This window comes from Notothenia coriiceps, unplaced genomic scaffold (assembly GCF_000735185.1).
Source record: "Notothenia coriiceps isolate Sejong01 unplaced genomic scaffold, NC01 NC01_scaffold00036551, whole genome shotgun sequence".
Lineage (NCBI taxonomy): Eukaryota > Metazoa > Chordata > Actinopteri > Perciformes > Nototheniidae > Notothenia > Notothenia coriiceps.
In genome coordinates, this window is record NW_011369252.1 from 92,427 (window position 1) to 110,731 (window position 18,305).

Here is an 18,305-nt window from a genome sequence, read left to right on the forward strand (position 1 = left end):
CCCCCCCCCCCAACCGACAGGAGTGAAAACATTTTTTTTGGAAACAAAGTACTTACAATTCCTGTTTATTATTATTATTATTATTATCAACACAGTTACTTTTGTATACAGTGAGGTAAATGCTAAATGTGCATGTATGTCATTCAGTATGCGTTTACAGGTGAATACATCTGCATTTCCTGCCAAATACTAGCCTCAAAAAGATTAAAATATAATTAATGCAAATAAACTACTTCTACTAATAATAATAATCATAATCAATTCAATAATATAAATACTATATTATTTTATTAATATAGTTGTAATATAGTCAAGACAAAACATGCGTATTACATGCTCAAAAACTGATATTTCTTAAATCTGTATTCAAATCTAGTTCCCTCTGTCAGCAATGTATCAACAACTACATACACATTTCTATCAGTATTTCTCTGTGTTGTGGTTGACTTGATGATGACTGTTAGGAGTTAAGGGGAGAGGCTGAGCATCACCATGAAATGTGCAAATTGACATAAAAATGAATAAAAGGAGAAAAAATGCTCCATTTTTTTTAGGCTGTAAACTTGAACTGTTATGTAAGCCAACTAGACAGACAGTTTATCACTCTTCCTCCTGTACATTAGCAGATAAAAGGCATAAAATACTTGAATGAATGTTAAATAAAGAATGCTGGAAATAACTGCATCTCGCACTGAAACTGTCTTTTCGCCGACATCTCTTCACCTTCACTAGTGGCCGTGTCAAAGCCGTGATTGGTCGGATTTCGATTCATTGCAACGGTGTCGGGTTACAGACGTGCTCCCCTTGTCACCTCTCACTCTCACATGTCAGCGGGGGGGGAGGGAGGGAGAACTGCGCTGAGATATGCGCACATGCCGAGCTCATGCCGAGCTCATAAGCCGAGACCCCCTGCGCGATGTGCGGCCCCATGCAGCCTGCATGATCGGCCTGTAGGGAGGGACGGCCCTGCTTATTGCTGTATTTAGTGTAGACAGTCTGGGACCATTTTCATGTCAGGGGATCAACACTGTGCGTTTCTCTATGAGTGTGTGCACAATTGTGTGAGTTTGAGACAAATGGCTCAGTGCCAGCCGTGGGCCTGCAGGGGCATAATTGCTCGTCAAAGCTTCTGCACGAGTCGTTACCACAGATTTAACCTCTGATCCCTCTGCAGCAGGCTGACCAGGGGTTGTATGACAGCGCTGGGTTTCATTATTGGGAGCAGAGAGTAAGGTTGTTGGCTGTCACCTTTGTGTGTCTCTGTTTGTTGTTTGAGCACTTTATATTTCTCTGTCTGTCACCTTTGACTTTGTCTGTTCATGTTGTCCTCTAAACATCAATGTGTCACCATGCAGCCCTCTTACCTACAAAATACCCTTTGCATACACCTCATTTTCTTTGGCAAATTAGTTTTGCAGGAGTGATAATTATTGCTGGTATCGTAGTGAGAAGGAAACTCAGGTTCATGTTCTGCTTCCCGTGTGTAATTCACTTTTAGCTAAAGGAGTTTAAAGGTTTTCTGGCTACTGCATGCAACAGAGTATACTGTAAACAAAACATTCTCTTCAATATTATATCACAAGGTTTTATTATATATTATTATAGTTGTCATTGTGTTAGCAAACATTAGCTTATTTACATGATCATCAGATTTGGAGCAAGATTCATTTAGAGTTTCTGACTCCCTGATGTTTTTACGTTTGATGTTTATTCTCTTGAAGCTCTTTTTTGGTCTCCCATCATCTCCTGAGGGAAAGATCTGTCTTTTTAGCAGCTAAATGCTCCATTATATTCACACGCTAGCCTCTGCATCTACAGTATGTGCTCTTCGAAACTTGCAGGTCCGCTGCAACTCTGACTACTTTTAAATCCAGGCTGAAGACTTTTCTTTTTGTCGCTGCTTTTAATTGAACTATTCATATCTTAGACTGCACTGTAACTTTTATCCATGTATTTTTTCTTTTAATGTTTATTTTATTAACTTTTCTTTTTAATGACTGATTTTAAATGCCATTTTCTTAATGTCTTTCATTTTTTGTAAAGTACTTTGAATTGCCTTGTGTTGAAAAGTGCTATATAAATAAACTTGCCTTGCCTTCATTGCTAAGCAGGTAGGGTAAAGTGGGTATATCAGAAGGGATGAACAGTAACAACAGTAACGCTTCAACACTGATGGCCTGTTAGCTAAAGGGAACTGCAGAGTCGCTGATAATTATCTGCGTCTCTTTGTCTATTCAAACAACACCTGCCACATCATAACCAGACAGCCGTTAAGGATAGGTAAAGATTGTTGTTTGGTTGCAAAAGTCTGCAAATCTTATCTTGTGCTTTACATCAGCGTACACTTGTTGAATATTTGAGCACAATATTTTCCTGAAGGTCTCCTTTGAGTTGCTAAACTTGTCCATAAAAAGGTAAATCATGCTGTAGTTGCCATGAGCAGAAATTCTTTGAGGAAACACGTTGAACCATGATTTCACATCCATTGTGAAATGTTTTTGTATAACAGTTTGTGGATATTAAGGGTCTCCTATTATACTATATTTAGGCATATATTATATGTCTCAGATATATAAAAAACATGTCTATGAACTGTTTTACTCAAAATACCAAACATATAACCCATTTTAGCCATGCCTCATACCCCTCTATTTCAGCCCTGTTAGAGAGAAGTGCTGATTCTGGGTCCGTAGCTTTAAAAAAAGCCACCATCCCTGTTCGTACTGTCTCTCCTGTCACTGTTTGTCATTCATCACTCTGGAGGTGTTTCTCGAGAACACCTGGACACACAAACCACCTGCACGCTGTAACCAAACAAACATTGATTTGCTCCTTGCACCTTCTGACAGATTCAGACACTGCCACTATCACGCCTTGTTTCTCTCTCACATTAAAAGTTGTTTTCCACTGGCGGCTCTCTCCTCAGCTGTGGTGTCGGTCAACAGAGGCCGACACTATGGAGCCATGCACCGCTGACCCAGATGAATCACACTCCGTCTGACTGACAGCACCACACGCCTCACCACTGCTCCTCTGTCACACTCACAGATTGGGCCTGCATGATGGATTACACAGTGGATTATGATGGATTATAAGACTGGCAGTCACATACAAACAGTCTCTGGCTCCGTCATATCCACAGACTCTGACTCACTGTGTTGTTGTTAACTTCAGATCATATTTTCATTTTATTTACTCGCCTCAGATCAGATTCAGTGTGATGCTCACCTTTATTTTTTCATTTGTTAACACAAGCTGTCTGTTTATCACTGTTAGCGCTGGTAAAGAAAAAAGAAGGAGATGTCACTGTTTGCTTTTTTGAGTGTGACTCCCGAATGGGTTGCCATGGTAATGAGGTACATTCACACTCACATTATCTTATTTGTCTATTTTCCTCTTGATCAATTCATTATGCATCAAGAATTTGTTAACGATTAACCTAATTGAATCTGAATGGGTTTGAATATATTAAAGAGGAAGTGTCTCACTTTCAGCGAAGCTTCAGTTTTCTGTTCAAAATTCATTCATGTGTAAGTGGACGACTGAATAAATCCAAACATCACCAGCTGTCTGAGAACCGAAGAGAGAGGTGGATGATGTATTCAGGATCGTTTGTGTTTGACCACAAAGCTAGAGACAGCTTTAGATGTATGATTCAAAGATGGCAATACCAACTGTCTCTATCTCTCTTAGCGCGCACGCACGCACGCACGCACGCACGCACGCACGCACGCAGGCAGGCAGGCAGGCAGGCAGGCACACACACCAACTTCTTTACCAGATTGAGGCAGGATGAAACCAGGCAGTATGACTGTGACAGAGTGATGTAAAGACACACACACACACACACACACACACACACACACACACAGTTAATAATCTAGTAGGTAAGACAGCATTAATAGGAAATTATCTTTGAGTGTTGTGATTGTGCGTGAGAATATATGAAGGGAACAACCATAGTTTCTACTGAACACTACCTGCTAAGCACCAAACCCTCAGTATTGTTAACCCATTGCTAAATGTTATGTTTGTGTAATGTAAGACTTGTATTTTTGAGTTTATCCAATGTCATTTTGGTAAATAACTACATTTTGTGGAAGTCAACAAAGCAGGCAGAGATTCAACTCGTCCCAGAATAACAGGAATCATGGGATTACAACAGAGATGTAACATTGTCATCCGCAGATCTTTGTTAGCCTCCTGCTGCTTCTGTCAGATGTTCCCCTCCTCGCTTTTGCAGGAATACAAGAAGCAGAGCTCTAATGTGACCTTTCTGGTAATAAATATGTGGGCAGGAAACTGCAGTATAGAATAAAGAGCAGTACTTCTATTCAACCTTTTTTACAGTACACATGCTTTGGGCAAGATGCCCTTTTAAAGCATTCATTTAAGATAACAATGTTATGAAGCACAGTGGTTGCGAGAGACATCTGGCTTTATGGGAAGATTAGATTGCTTTTCCCTCATGCGGTTTTTCATTTCGTTAAAGTCTTTAATACTTTAGACGACTCCATAACAGTAAAACAGGAGGAGTGGAGAATCAGTTTCCTGGACTTCCTACGTTTTAATTATTCATCATGCAGAGAGTTAATTTGGAAGACGGACAAAGCAGAATTAGAACAAAGCAGGAACAAAATGAAATAGAAACAGCTGACTGAGGAGTTATCAAAAGATTCTGAGGACATTTATTCAGACTGGAAGTAACATGGTACTTTAAAAGTATTCATAATTATAAGTACCTAGAAAAAGAGACGAGGCAGGTAGGAAGAAATCCCTTTCCCTTTAATATGTGGTTTGAAACATTAGACTCCACCTAAAAGTGAATCACTGACAGTCGCGCTAATGTGATGAATCATGAATCAAAAGCTAAGAATATGTTCTGGAGTGAATCTTGACGTGCGTATGCTCAAGTGATTCAGCTTTTGATTGAGGAAGAGCAGCAATGAAAATGTGGATGTGAGAGTCTACAGGTTAAGGAGTAATTGAAAGGGAAGGTGATTGCAGGCACGAAGTATTGCAGAAAAAGAAAAGTATGACGGAAGGAATATACAGCATGTCTCTTCTCGTCGTCTTTAATTCTTCCCTCACCCTCCCCCCTTCTTCTCTCCTTGGAGCTGTAGCGAAGGGTGGTGTTAAGCACTTCCAGTCCTCTTTCCAAAGCTAATGCATTTCCCTTAAATATTTCAATATGCTCCTCCTCTGTTCTGCAAGGTTGAGTACGAGCTCTCCCTCAGCTGGCGCCCACAGAGGCACGCTGCCACCGATAACATCCTGCCAGGGGTTTGATGTCTCAGAGTGCTGAAGACATCAAAAGAGGGAGGGATGAGGCAGGATGTGGGAGCATATAGATTATTGATCGAGGAAGAAACATCAAATAACTAAAGTGTGTTGTGTGACCGTGCAGTTTTTCCATTGTGTGCCTGGGATGTACAGCCCTTCCAGCACAGATATATGGCAGGCTGATGCAACATGGAGCAAACTTGTATTGTTCGTCAGATTTGATTGTGCAAATCTAGTCCGACAGGCGCTACAGTGAAACCCACAGACAAGCACGGAAGGCCCGTGAGCAAACGTGATCTGTGCCTGAAAAAAGAAGTCTGAAAGATCCACTTTACGAGAAGTTTGTGTAGGACTATAAACCATGTCCATCGCTGTGTTTCCCATTGTGAAATTGTTCAAAGAAGAGTGCTTGCAGCAGGAGCAGCATGTGAATTCTTGATGGTTCAATCATTTTGGTTCTTCATTACGGTCTATACAGTGCCTGCCCTCCCCTCTCCTTTTGTTCCTCTCCGTCTGTCTCTCCATCACTCCCATCGCCTCATCACTCCTGCCATTATATTTCATGGCAGCAGCCGACAGAGAGCTGGACCTAGAGGAAATTAAAAATAATCTTTGTTGCTCTGTCGCTCTCCCCTGTGGGTGGGCGGACGTCAATAAAGTATTGTATTATGGCCTGCAACAAGCACACACACACAAGAGACATGTTGTGCTCAAGATAAAGAAGCATACACACTTACAAACATACTGTAATATACGCTTTGCATTTACTCAAGGTGAAAAGGAAGCACATACACACTCAAACACAGAAGCAGTGTATTCATAAACCTGTGTGTGTGTGTGTGTGTGTGTGTGTGTGTGTGTGTGTGTGTGTGTGTGTGTGTGTGTGTGTGTGTGTGCGCTTTTCTGACTGGTGTCACTAGAGAAATAATGAAGACAAATATTGTCGTGCACTTTGTGCTCCTGTGTGTTCTAGCTGCCGAACCAGTAACCGGAAAAGCCTGATCCTGACCAGTACGTCGCCCACTCTGCCACGGCCGCACTCTCCACTCCCTGGACACATAGGTCAGTATATTAAAGTTATATCCATGATACAGTGTGCGATAAACTATTTAAAAAAATAATTCATATAAAATGAATCCAAAAAACAGACTTGAAAAGAGGTATTTTAGGAAGAATCTTGCTGTAGTTTGGGACTGTGCCATATACAACCCATTTCTTTACTATTGCAGGATCTTTTGAGGTTTCAAATGTTTTTATTCTCTAACATAATTACCATAAATGGAATCATCAGTGTCGTCTTATAGCAAAAAATACAACAGCTTTTGGGTGCATTGGGACATGAAGTCTTGGTGAAATTATGATTAAACTGATCTTTTACTTCACATTAAGTCCTTTTATTTTTTTAAAGAGAAACAAATAACAAATAATTATTTTTGAAGGTCATCTGATAAATCTCAATTTATTTAAATGTTATCACCTTACTGCAGTGATGTAGAGGTGTACTTAGATTGTGTCAGTTCAAAGACTAATGCAGTGGTCCTCACAGTGGGTGCTGTGACACCCTGGAGAGCCTTAACGACGGTCCGACGGTGCCACAAGGGCAACAAGACAACATCAAAGCTGAAAAACAAGCAACAAACGTCAAAGACGCTGTATTAACAATCACAGCTGCAAGTTGTCATAGTTACTGAATGCTCTTTGTTACATGTATGTTGAAACACCTAAACATGACAAAGGTAACTGAGGGGGTGCCGTGGTAAATACAAAATATCTCTGCACCAATGCACTAGAGGTCAGCCAGAACAAGATTTTAACTGTTTAAAAGTTGCTCTTTAATTTAATTGTAATACTGTAATTTATTACTGTAGGACACGATCAATAAACTACCTTATTACAGTAGGTGTCACAGTTTCATTCATAACCGTAACAGTGTTTTCAGTGTGTCATGGTGGCCAAATTCAGGATTTTGCAGGTTTATTGCACAAATAAGTACATGAAAACCCTTCTCAAAGCAACGCGAAACAAACGTGTAAATTATACTCATAAATGCGCTGCCAAGCAAATAGCATCTTTTATCTTAAATTAGGTAAAATGCATACATTGGGTGCTTAATTTGCTCTTTCTATGAGCCACAGTAAAAAAAAAAAAGTTTGCTAAGAACAGTGCTAAAAGCCACACACAGTAATTCTCTGTGATTTGCCCCTGAGGATACAAAGATCAAATGGAAATTGAAATGACTTAGATTTAGCTAAAACCTCAAATGACTTTTGGTATATTATGGTTCCAAGTAATCCACAGGGTATGTTTTCTGCTCTGTTTTGTCCTTATGTATTTAACAGGAAGCAGTCCATTGGACAGCCCTCGCAACTTCTCACCGAGCGGACCTGCCCACTTTTCCTTCGCCTCTTCTCGCAGGTTGGCATTCCTCCTTTATTCTCACAATAAGTCACACATGCAACGGTACAAAAGCAGTGCGAAGTAGTCGAGGGAAATTGGTGATAGGATTATTTTTATACACAACACAGTGAAAGTCTACAGGGAACACTCCCACACACAAACATGCCACAGCCTCGTCTTCGTCCTCAGAGCTCCTACAGAGCGTCTATGTGTCGACAGGTGAGCGGGGCAGGTGTCAGAGCTCTGCCCTAAAAGTGTGTCCCTCATCACTCACTCAGAGGAAGTGTCTGACAGGGCTGGAGGCCGCCTGAGGGAAGAGGGAAATAAGAGGAACGAAAGTGTAATTGGATAAAAAGGAAGCGAAGGTGGTGGGATTGCTTCAGTGTAACCTTGATGTTTGAAGGGACCAATATCAATATTGGAGTTCTAACTGGGGAAAGATTTAGAAAAAGAAGATATATTTTTTTATTTGACATGCTTCACTTTTCCACTTTTATTTGTTTTTCCTCAGGGCTGATGGTCGTAGATGGTCTTTGGCTTCGCTGCCTTCCTCAGGATATGGCACCAATACACCCAGTTCAACGGTAAGTTCAAGAGCAAGAAGAAAGCTCCACAGACTATCCTACTCCTTTATTACCTTCATAAAATGTATAATAAGTATTAGCAAACATTCTTATAAACAAAGGAAAAAATCATTATGGGAGCACTAATCTCACATCTGATTTAATTAAGCATCCTAAACTGATTTACAGCCCCATTGTTTTATTACACAAATAGTCGTTTTTATATAGCATTAGGGGGATCTTAGGCATTTTAATGTTCGGGTTTTTTTTCTATATAAACAACAGTGACATTCTGTAAACAAGCTGGTATTTCAAAGTGGAAAATAATATCAAATATATTTTTTGACACAGACATTTTAGTCCTTTAAGAACCTTGAATCATTTTAAAAATGGTTTCACAATGGTTAAGAGTTAACTAACGTATCTGTGTACACCACAGACAAACACTCCTTCCTACTGTGTATTATTTCTGCAGCAGCCACTGCACATTATGCTTTCTCCAATGTGTGATAGGGCTGACTAAGTGTGTCATTGTAACACAAAACGTGAGGATCTCTAAAAGGACACCAGAGTGTAGGAGCAGCCTCCTGAAAAGTCCTCTGAAGAATATCGGAGGCTTCTGGTGGCTGTTAGGCTGTTTCCTCACAGAGATTCCTTCATGTTTACCTTCTCCATTGCAGGAAGAGTGAAAACTGAGAAGGATCGATCTCTGTACTTTAATTATTTTCCATTTTTACCAGAGACACAGGGGAAAAGCAACTCTAAAGTGTGGGATTTGATGTTCTTCTCCTTGTAGCTGCATTGGCTAAGTCATGAATTCAAGAGCCATCCTTCGCATGAATATGCATCTCCCTCAAATAACTTATTTGCATATGTTTTCATGCATTAAATCAGTGCAGGCTTTACTGCTTGTAAATTCATGTTCTAAAAGTTGCATGTTCCACTTTGGTCTTGCTCTGCTCTGAAAGGATTACACGCCGTACTTGCAGCTAAATTCTACTCATACACAAACACACCCACCCCTGTGTTCTTTGACTTTGTTCTTGCTGCTCGGAGTCTCAGACGATTACTTTAAAGGATTTTACCGCTGAAGAACATGCATCGCATGTACACTAGCACTAAAAATAACTAATCAGTTGCTAAGATATGATCGACCTGATTTATCTGCAGCTGACGACTTGGCCTTTCTGAAAAAAAGTGGAGCAGGGATATTTGAAATGAAATGTAACCAATCTTTCTTTCTTCCCTGTTCCAGTAACAATTTCTCCATGCACCACTTTATCCCCAGAGAAGCGAAGATGGATGGTTAAGAGGGGCAACAGAGACATAAAAGAGAGTGTAGGAGGAAGTGAAATGTGTTTTGAAGGAAACAGAGGGACAACAACAATGTTCACTTTTGTCTGAGTGAAGCATAAGAGACTACTCAGAGAAATGAACCCTGCCATGGCCCATTTGGTAAATAGTCCATTTGAGAAATGGGCCTTAATGTGTATGCCGCTCAGGTGGAGGCAAGGTGTTGACTCATAATCCACCCCCTGTGCCATCTTGAACATAATAACTTCCTCTGCATCTTTTCACAGTTCATTTCTTTCATTGACTTCCTCTCATGAATCTACTTCCAGCAGCACACATAGACAGGCATGCAGTACGCTGCAGGCGACTCATTGATCTCTTTTTACCGGTAGATGAGGTTGAGACTGGTTTCTCAGTCCCTCCATACTCCGCTCACCCTCCATCACTCCTCTTCCCCCTCCGTCCTGTCAGGTTTCAAGGCTCGGCTGGTTCTTACATGGTCCATTACTCGCTTGATTAGTTACAGCAGGACCCTTGCATACTGAACAGGAGTTTCCTATATGAAGAAGTAGATCATATGAACCAAGTGTATGCTGAAAGATGCAAAAGAGTCGACAGATGAAAGTGGAGAAGATAGAAGATGGAGGCAGTGAGAAGATGAAACCGTGAAGTTGAAGAAAATTGTTGAGTGTTTGTACACATATACATTTGTTGGTTGATGCAGCTCAATGGCGCTGCTTCATCCAAACACTTACAGTTTTGTACTGCAGCAAATACAACCCCACTCTGGTTTCACTCCCAGGTTCAGATTGATCTAAAATCAGCAAATGAGTCTCTCCTGCTGTTCGGTCTCAACTTTCATCATCCAACAGAAACATCCTTCTTTTCCCTTTTCTTCTGTGTCATGAATAATAATATAGTCAAGAACAGAACATTGCCTTTTCAACACATTTTCTATTGGTGTCATTTCCATAAAGTCACATGAAGCTGAAAATCCGCTGTGAAGCTATATGTGTAGGCAATATATTAAAATCACTTATGTGATTCAAATTACGAGACACTCTCATCTTAACCTTTACTAGTTAATGATGCATTTAAAAACGTAAATGGAATGTAAATGAATGATTAAAACAGCTTTAAAAGAAACAAGCTGATGTAAAAATGGCTAATGAGCATTTAGTGTCCGGGCAGTGAGGCCATTTACACACCAGTTTTGCTGCTTTCAGAGATTTTCATTTTCTGTTTTGCCTTTTGGGAGGAAATGTGCAAACAGGAAGTGCACTATAAATGTAAATTGTACATCCTTATCATTGTATTATTTGCATTTAATCCAAACTCCAAAGGTATCAAAAAACAACAGATCTGTTGAAGCTGACAAGTGATGATAATTCTCTAAAAACACTATTTCTTCGATTCTTATCCCTTGACATATTCTCCTTGCATTTGTAGTCACATCTTCTGTGAGGGAGACCAAGAGCCATGCAAAGGAAATCTTGATGCAGTTAAATTATTTAAGATGCACCCAGTGACTACTTGAAGGAGCGAGACAGAAACGAGACCATTTTATGACAACCATCTCATTCAGTGGCATTTCCCTCAGTATCTTCATGCAGCTTCTTCATTGATTCTGTTCACTGGACATTCTGCATTCACTTAAGTGCATTTCTGCAGCCTGAAAGTGGCTTAGACCTGGATGGAGTTTTCGAATGGATTTTTCTAGCAGAAATCGTTGTGTGGCCAAAGCCTGCCATGGTGTTCCATCGGGAGATGTGTTCATTAAGCCTCCTATTGATCCAGGCTGGTTTTTCCCTCTCGCCCTTAAGAAAAGTATTTTGTTTAAAACCGAACAGCGCTGCCATTAACCCCCCGAGGCAGCAGACACTTAAGGCAGCAGTAAACTTTTAGGTGGAGTGACTCCTTCATTCCCTGCAGTCTTTTTTGCTCTGGTGTTCAGTCTACAACATTATTCTGTTTTGTCCTCCTACACTAACTCCTTCTGGACATTTTTCTTGTTTCTGATCCTCTCTCTCTTACTTTCTTTTTCTTTTATGTTCGGCACTTCTTTGTTTCAGTTTTTTTCCACCCACTCAAACCAAAGAACACCTTGTTTTTTCTGCTGCTGCTTTTTCTCCTTTCCATCTCTGGATATCTGTTGTTACACTACTGATGTTGCAGCTATAACGGAAGCTTTTTCAAAGAGAGCTAACAGAGAGCAGTTCTTAATTTAACCTTGTCTCATTTTCCTCCTTCTCTCCAGTCCTCCAGCTCCTCCCAGGAGCGGCTGCATCAGCTGCCCTTCCAACCGACCATGGACGAGCTGCACTTCCTGTCAAAGCACTTTGGCAGCACGGAGAGCATCACGGACGATGACGGGGGCCGGCGCTCGCCGCACGCCCGCCCTCGCTCCCGAAGCCTCAGGTAAGAGCACGGCAGGTCTTGGACAAATGACAGTTTAAACAAACGAAGACAAGCCACTGGGCGTCTAGCCAACTTTGATTAAGGTTTTCTATATGCAATCCCTTATCATCCCTGAGAGCAAATACAATGAAGACTGGTTAGGATCTTAGGATGTGCTGGTTTCTTATAGTAGCAGGAAGAGTTAGAGTCCTGATACTGACTTATATACAACTGATATAATCAGGAATACACATTGAGATGGAGTTCTCATTACAAGTGAAACATAAGAACATAAAACATATAGTAATAAAATAAGATTAAGATACATATACAAACAGGCAACAGCATTACAAATAATATTTAAATGCTTTCTGGAAACTTCTGTGTCTCAAGTTTACACTGTTACATTATTTCAAATTAAGGTCGAAAAAATCAAGGCTGTCTTTCCCAGGTTGGTATTTTTCTGCAGGTTTAATAAAGCTTATGTAAGCCAGGCCAAGGCAGAACTCATTCCATTTTGAATTGGATCTTTATCACTGGCTCTGGTAATTATACAAATTAAATTGAACTTTCGATAATAATGCAAATTAGGGCACTTGTGCTGCTACCATGTTATAATTCATGTGAACGCCCCCTCAAGTCAGAACAGCAACTCTGAAACAGCTACCTCCATGTTGTTTACATTGTCTGATGAAAGAAAAACAACACATCCTCTTTGTAGCGCACATGTTCTTTCCACATCACAACTTTAGGCTAATAAACACACTAAAGTCCGAAGAAACTAGGACTTTGTCGGAGGTCTGTGCTCTCCCACTACCAGTGTAGTTGAATCAGGATAAATCCCCTCAAGTTCTTTAAGCCTCTGCAGAGTGCAGCATGTTTCTCTATTTTCATAAGTCTCTAGTGTACCCTCCCTCAATCACACCTATTATAGCCTCCCCTCTGGATGCAACATGCCCCAACTACATACACCACATCACTTCTTATCAGTATTCAGTTTTCATATTAAGCTCCTCAGCAGTCGGTGCCCTAGATAGATAATCAGACATCTTGGAGCTCTATCGTGTACCTTGATATGCCTCATTATTTCTATTCATAATCGCATGTTTCTGTGAAGCTAAACAGTGTTTGCCCACAAGACATCTATTTATAATATGCTTTTTCTTTTGTCAATGTCCAATTCAGCACTGTATGAGTTGCTATGTTGAATAGTATAATGTTTTCAGGCTTTTATTCTGCCACATGTTGAATTTGCTTTGCATTTGTTCTGTGCATATGTGTTAAGGAGAGTGTACAGTAAATGTGCCTCTGAATATATTCATGCTTGTCTGACGTCTGCACCATGTGTAGCGTGACGTGCAGGAGGACACCGGATCCATTAGAGAAACTAAACTGAGTGTACTGAATTTCTGATCGGTGGATTAGCATAATGTACAGACAGGACGGACATGAGGGGCAGCAGTAAATTATTCCTTAATTCAAGTGAAAATACAGAATTGCTGCCTCCACACACTCTCTGCTCTTTGGTTTTCTCAGTCTCTGCTGTGTATTACAGTCCTGCTCTGTGTGTTTGTCTCTTTGCAGCCCCGGGCGCTCTCCATCCTGCTATGACAATGAAATAATGATGATGAACCATGTCTACAAGGAGCGCTTCCCCAAGGTCAGCCTCATATAATCATAACACAAGGGTGAACTGTGCACACATCAAACACACACAAACAATTTGCCTGCAGTCAGAGAGCGCCTCTTTAGTGGAACTGAATTAGCAATACATGCAGAAACACTGTTTGTCATGTAGTGGTCCATTTTGAGAGTTTGGGCTATTTTGCTTCCCTGGCATGTGTTCTTTCAGACCAGTGAAAATAAATACATTCAAAATACACATTTAGGTGTTTTAGTTTTTTAACTTTTTGGCATAGGAGATTGCTCTTATTTCTAAATGTATCATTAGATAATGCCTCATTTCTAATACAAAACAAATGACTTGATGGCAATTTGTTATTCCTTTCTGTTTACGCTATTCACCTGTAGGGACATCCCTTAAAACATTTGGTAGATTATTCTTTGATTAGCCCAGGATACGTTAAGGGCCACATTGGGGAAACATGTGTCCAGAACAAATAAACAAACTTAAATCATTCTGTAGAACCAAGGAGGGTGCCAGGCGGGCAGTAGATCAGACAGTTCTTGCTAGAATAAAAATAGGTTTTAGCTGGGAAGTAGATGAATGCCAACACTGTCTTTGAAGTTAACATCTGGGACATGAAACAGATGTTGGCCTTTACAGGAAGCTCCAGTATGTAGGGTGTGTAGCAGTGGGCAACATAAAGATCAGAAAGGCTGCTGCTTCAGTGGTTAACAGATGGCCGTAAGTTGGTAAATCTTGCCCCGGTGAAATATCGTCCTAACAAGTATGGCGGTGCGCATTCTGCATGAGAGAACTGGATGATGTCGATCTTGTCCGACGTCGCCTGTACTCGGTCCGGGATTCAAGATGTGTGTGAAATGCTCGCCGCCATCTTTTCCTTGACATTTTCTAATTGTCTAAAGCCCATAGCTAGCTATCAACGTGTTGTCTGAGAGCAAAGCCAATCATTCACAAAATGATTTTACTTACACAATGAGCAGATCGGTATTGGTAAGAGCGATGTAAAATATTATCCCAGCATGCACTACACGAGTCAGAGTAAAGGGGCCTCAATGTCAGGGTGCATGACAAATAACAGCATCTCCAAGTTTGACTTGTGGCAGCGGGACCTTTGTTGCTTTTTTCAAATGTTCCCTGTCTCTCTCACACTAATGCATCCTCCAGCTGTACTTAGCTGTCATCTCTGCATTCCTGCACCCTTGTTACTTTGAAAGAGGCTTACCGTTCTCCTCCGACCTCCGACATAAAGGCAGCTCTCAGATTTCATTTCACTGTTCTTTGTAAGCTGTTGACACTGCAGTGTGTGAAAACCACTGGAGGTCGTCCATATCTGCGGAGCTAAACCCGACATATGAGTCTTTGATCATGAGTACAAAATCAATTAGACCACGTAACTTGCCCCAGGCCAATACTGTATGTATTAAAACTGGAAGATTATCTAAAGCTGTCTGCATGCACGCAAACACACACACGCACACGCACGCACACACACACACGCGCGCACAAACACACACACACACACACACACACAAACTCACGTACACCATCGCCCTCTGAACATTCTCTTTACATCGTAAAGTAGTGCTGCTAACAAGGCTTCCCACATACAATTGCACAGTTCCCAGGACTGTTAATGAAGTCTCAACATTGCTGAATCCTCCTCATTATAGGAGAATAATTAGCAGTTGCATACCTGAAATAGATATTTAATTAACGCTTAATGTGGCCTTAATTCTGATAATGTTATTTTGTGTTTCATCAGTTACAGATAATGTAGACTGCCTCATGTTCTTTCCAAAAAGATCAATAAGAGTATTTTGTCTTTTTAACGTTATAAAAGAGGTGTAATCTTTGTGTATGTCACATTTAGAGCACTGACAGGTAGTGGTGGGTAGTGGTGATGTAACGTAGGGGAAGCTTGACAACATGATAATAACTTACTATTTAGGTGGTAATCCATGTGATTTTGTGACACCCTCTTTAACACTAAGAGGAAATACAATTTATGAATAAATGTCTCGGTACAGCAAAACGAACTATTGTAATAAAGAAGTCAGACAATAATTGGCCTATTTAAAAAAAAATGTGTGTGTGTGATCTGCTGCCTGCAGCTCTTCGGACTCTTCCATTTATCCCTGCAACATTTCGAACTGAAGAAAAAGCCTTATTGTGGAAGCCTTATTGATGAACAAAGCTCACTGACAAACATAGTGCCTATCCCGTGATTAACATTACCGGTACTTCACAATAATAGTGAATGTATCTTTCGCCGGTTGAATGCTTTTAATGTAAAGCCACAGAAGCAGTAAATGACAACACAGACACCCATAATACTGCAAGCATATCAATATTGTTATACTCTCATCAGTTGGCTGGAAGCTTACTCACGTTTGTGTGTTTTTTATTTAAAAAACGTTAAGCGCCATCTTGTGTTCATTCAGGCCACAGCTCAGATGGAGGAGAGGCTGGCGGAGTTCATCCACAGCTTCTCTCCAGAGAGCGTCCTGCCCCTGGCCGATGGGGTCCTCAGCTTCATCCACCACCAGGTAGCTGAGCTGTCCAGGGACTGCCTGACCAAGTCTCGCGAGGGTCTCATCGCCAGCGTCTACTTCTGTGAGCTGCAGGATAACCTGGAGAAGCTGCTGAATGATGTGAGTTGGGACAGGAATTGTGGAGGTGTTGAGGAGTGTCAACTAACGGTATGTCAATCTCTAACCTGTCTCCTGTCTGCCTGTCTCTCCTTCACTATCAGGCTTATGAGCGCTCGGAGAGTTCGGAGCTCACCTTCGTCATCGAGCTCTGCAAAAAGCTCTTCATCATCATATCTCGTCCCGCCAGGCTCCTCGAGTGTTTGGTGAGTTTCTGATGTTAAGTATGAGTATCAGTTTTTCCGAGGGCCTTTTTACATCCTGAATATGTTCTGCTTAACTGCTTGGAAAGGCTCCTGTCCTCCCAAATGGAGATGCATGGTCAATTCCTTCTCACTGAAATGCCATTAAAGAGTGAGCAGACGTGGAGCAGGCTGTCAGCTGTGCATCCAGTCTGAAGAGATGAACACATATCACAGCTGGAGGCTGGCCTGTCACTTTGAAAGGGAGTCTGTCTTTAAGGCTTACAGAAGTATTTCACATTGCATTTCTTTTACTTTTGACGAATAAAAAGACTGTTTTTCTTTTTTTTATTCCAATCTTGGGCACAGGGGATATATATAAAAATTCATACAAGGAATGTAGATAAAATTCTGAATATTATTATACCCCGCCCACAGAGATGGATGGTTTCTTCCTGACATATAGTATCCACCCAGTACATTATGTTCATGTAATAATTGTGTTCATTTAGAAAACAGGGAGGGTTGATAATAATAATGCTTTGGAGTTGGTTTATGAGAAGATAGGTTCCATCATTTGTGTTTTGATACATACAGTAGGGACGTAAAGTCAGGAAATCTCTTTGACTTGATCTTTTTATTATTTATATTTTTGTATTCTTTATTTATTTGGGGTCACATTATAATACAAGTACTGTTTTTCAAATCATATATTTTTAGATACCCGAAAGTGACAAAATTAGTCAAAATAAAATAAAAACGAAAAAGTATACAGGGGTTGTTTGAAATAGCAAATGTCTACACATGTACATACGCATACATATCAACATACATATACAGTATACATTCAATACACATACACACATACATGTGACCATACATACACATCTATACATATACATTCAATCGGTGTATAGAAACACAGTCAAACAAAGGATGGTCGTCTTTGGGATATGTAAATTCTCCACTTTTTCCATATTTCTTCAAATGTGTTTTCCCGAAGTCTCATTGAGAAGGTGATTCTTTCCATAACATGCATTTCATGGATTTTGTCATACCAGTTGTCAAGAGAAGGGATATCCGCTTTGAGCCATTTTCTAGTTATTGCTTTTTTTGCTGAATCAGTAAGAATTCCAAATAATTGTTTTGTTTTGGAGTTTGTGGGGATTGAATGTACAAGCCCAAATAGAAATCTTTTGTTTTTAATGAGGCCCCGACATCTTAGAAATGCAAAAATAAACTGCGAAACGATCTTTCAGCCTAAAATCACTCTTTTTTGAGGATAAGTTGGGGATCATTTCTCCTTTTAGTTACATCATTTCAAAATATCACAAAAGAGGATATGTAGCTATCAGATTAATGCAACATTCAATGGAGAAGACTTGATATCATTAAATAATCAACATGGCTGCAAGAAACAACCAAATATGCAGAGACAAAACTCTTCTTTTGACCAATTGTTTGCACTCGTGTTGTTCCTACGTCCCCCAGCATAAAGAAATGATTGCCACATTTACATTTGCTTCCTTTCGGTGCATTCTCAATATATCTTAATATATGCCTGTGCAGTACAGACATGCTACACATGTCTGCAGCAGCAGCATTTGCACTTATTGCCGCAGGATATATATTTTTTTACTTAACTCCAAACTGTAAAATATTCTCTCCACCTCCACATCTTGTCGATTTCTTTTTTCAGCAGCGCATCAAATCAGCTGGGAGACAGAGCCGTGTCCTTGACATGTTGATACATAACTCAGCTCAACTTACTCAGTAATAACAAGCCTCTCTGTATGCACAGGAGGCTCAGCCATACCTGGACATCAGCTCACTGATTGATGGCCTCACATGCTCGTCTTCGACAGCGTCCCTCCTCTAACCACCCCCCCCCCCC

At 40.5% G+C, this 18,305-nt stretch overlaps 1 protein-coding gene across 1 annotated transcript in view; it reads left to right on the plus strand.

The window, feature by feature from the left end:
- mast1a (microtubule associated serine/threonine kinase 1a) overlaps nt 1-18,305 on the plus strand; it is a 69,760-nt gene that overhangs the window by 24,834 nt on the left and 26,621 nt on the right. Inside the window, exons 3-9 of the mRNA XM_010792783.1 lie at nt 6,257-6,345; nt 7,623-7,698; nt 8,192-8,264; nt 11,794-11,954; nt 13,518-13,593; nt 16,023-16,232; nt 16,334-16,435. Of these exons, the coding sequence (XP_010791085.1) occupies nt 6,257-6,345; nt 7,623-7,698; nt 8,192-8,264; nt 11,794-11,954; nt 13,518-13,593; nt 16,023-16,232; nt 16,334-16,435 (787 nt within the window). The remainder of the gene's footprint in view (nt 1-6,256; nt 6,346-7,622; nt 7,699-8,191; nt 8,265-11,793; nt 11,955-13,517; nt 13,594-16,022; nt 16,233-16,333; nt 16,436-18,305) is intronic.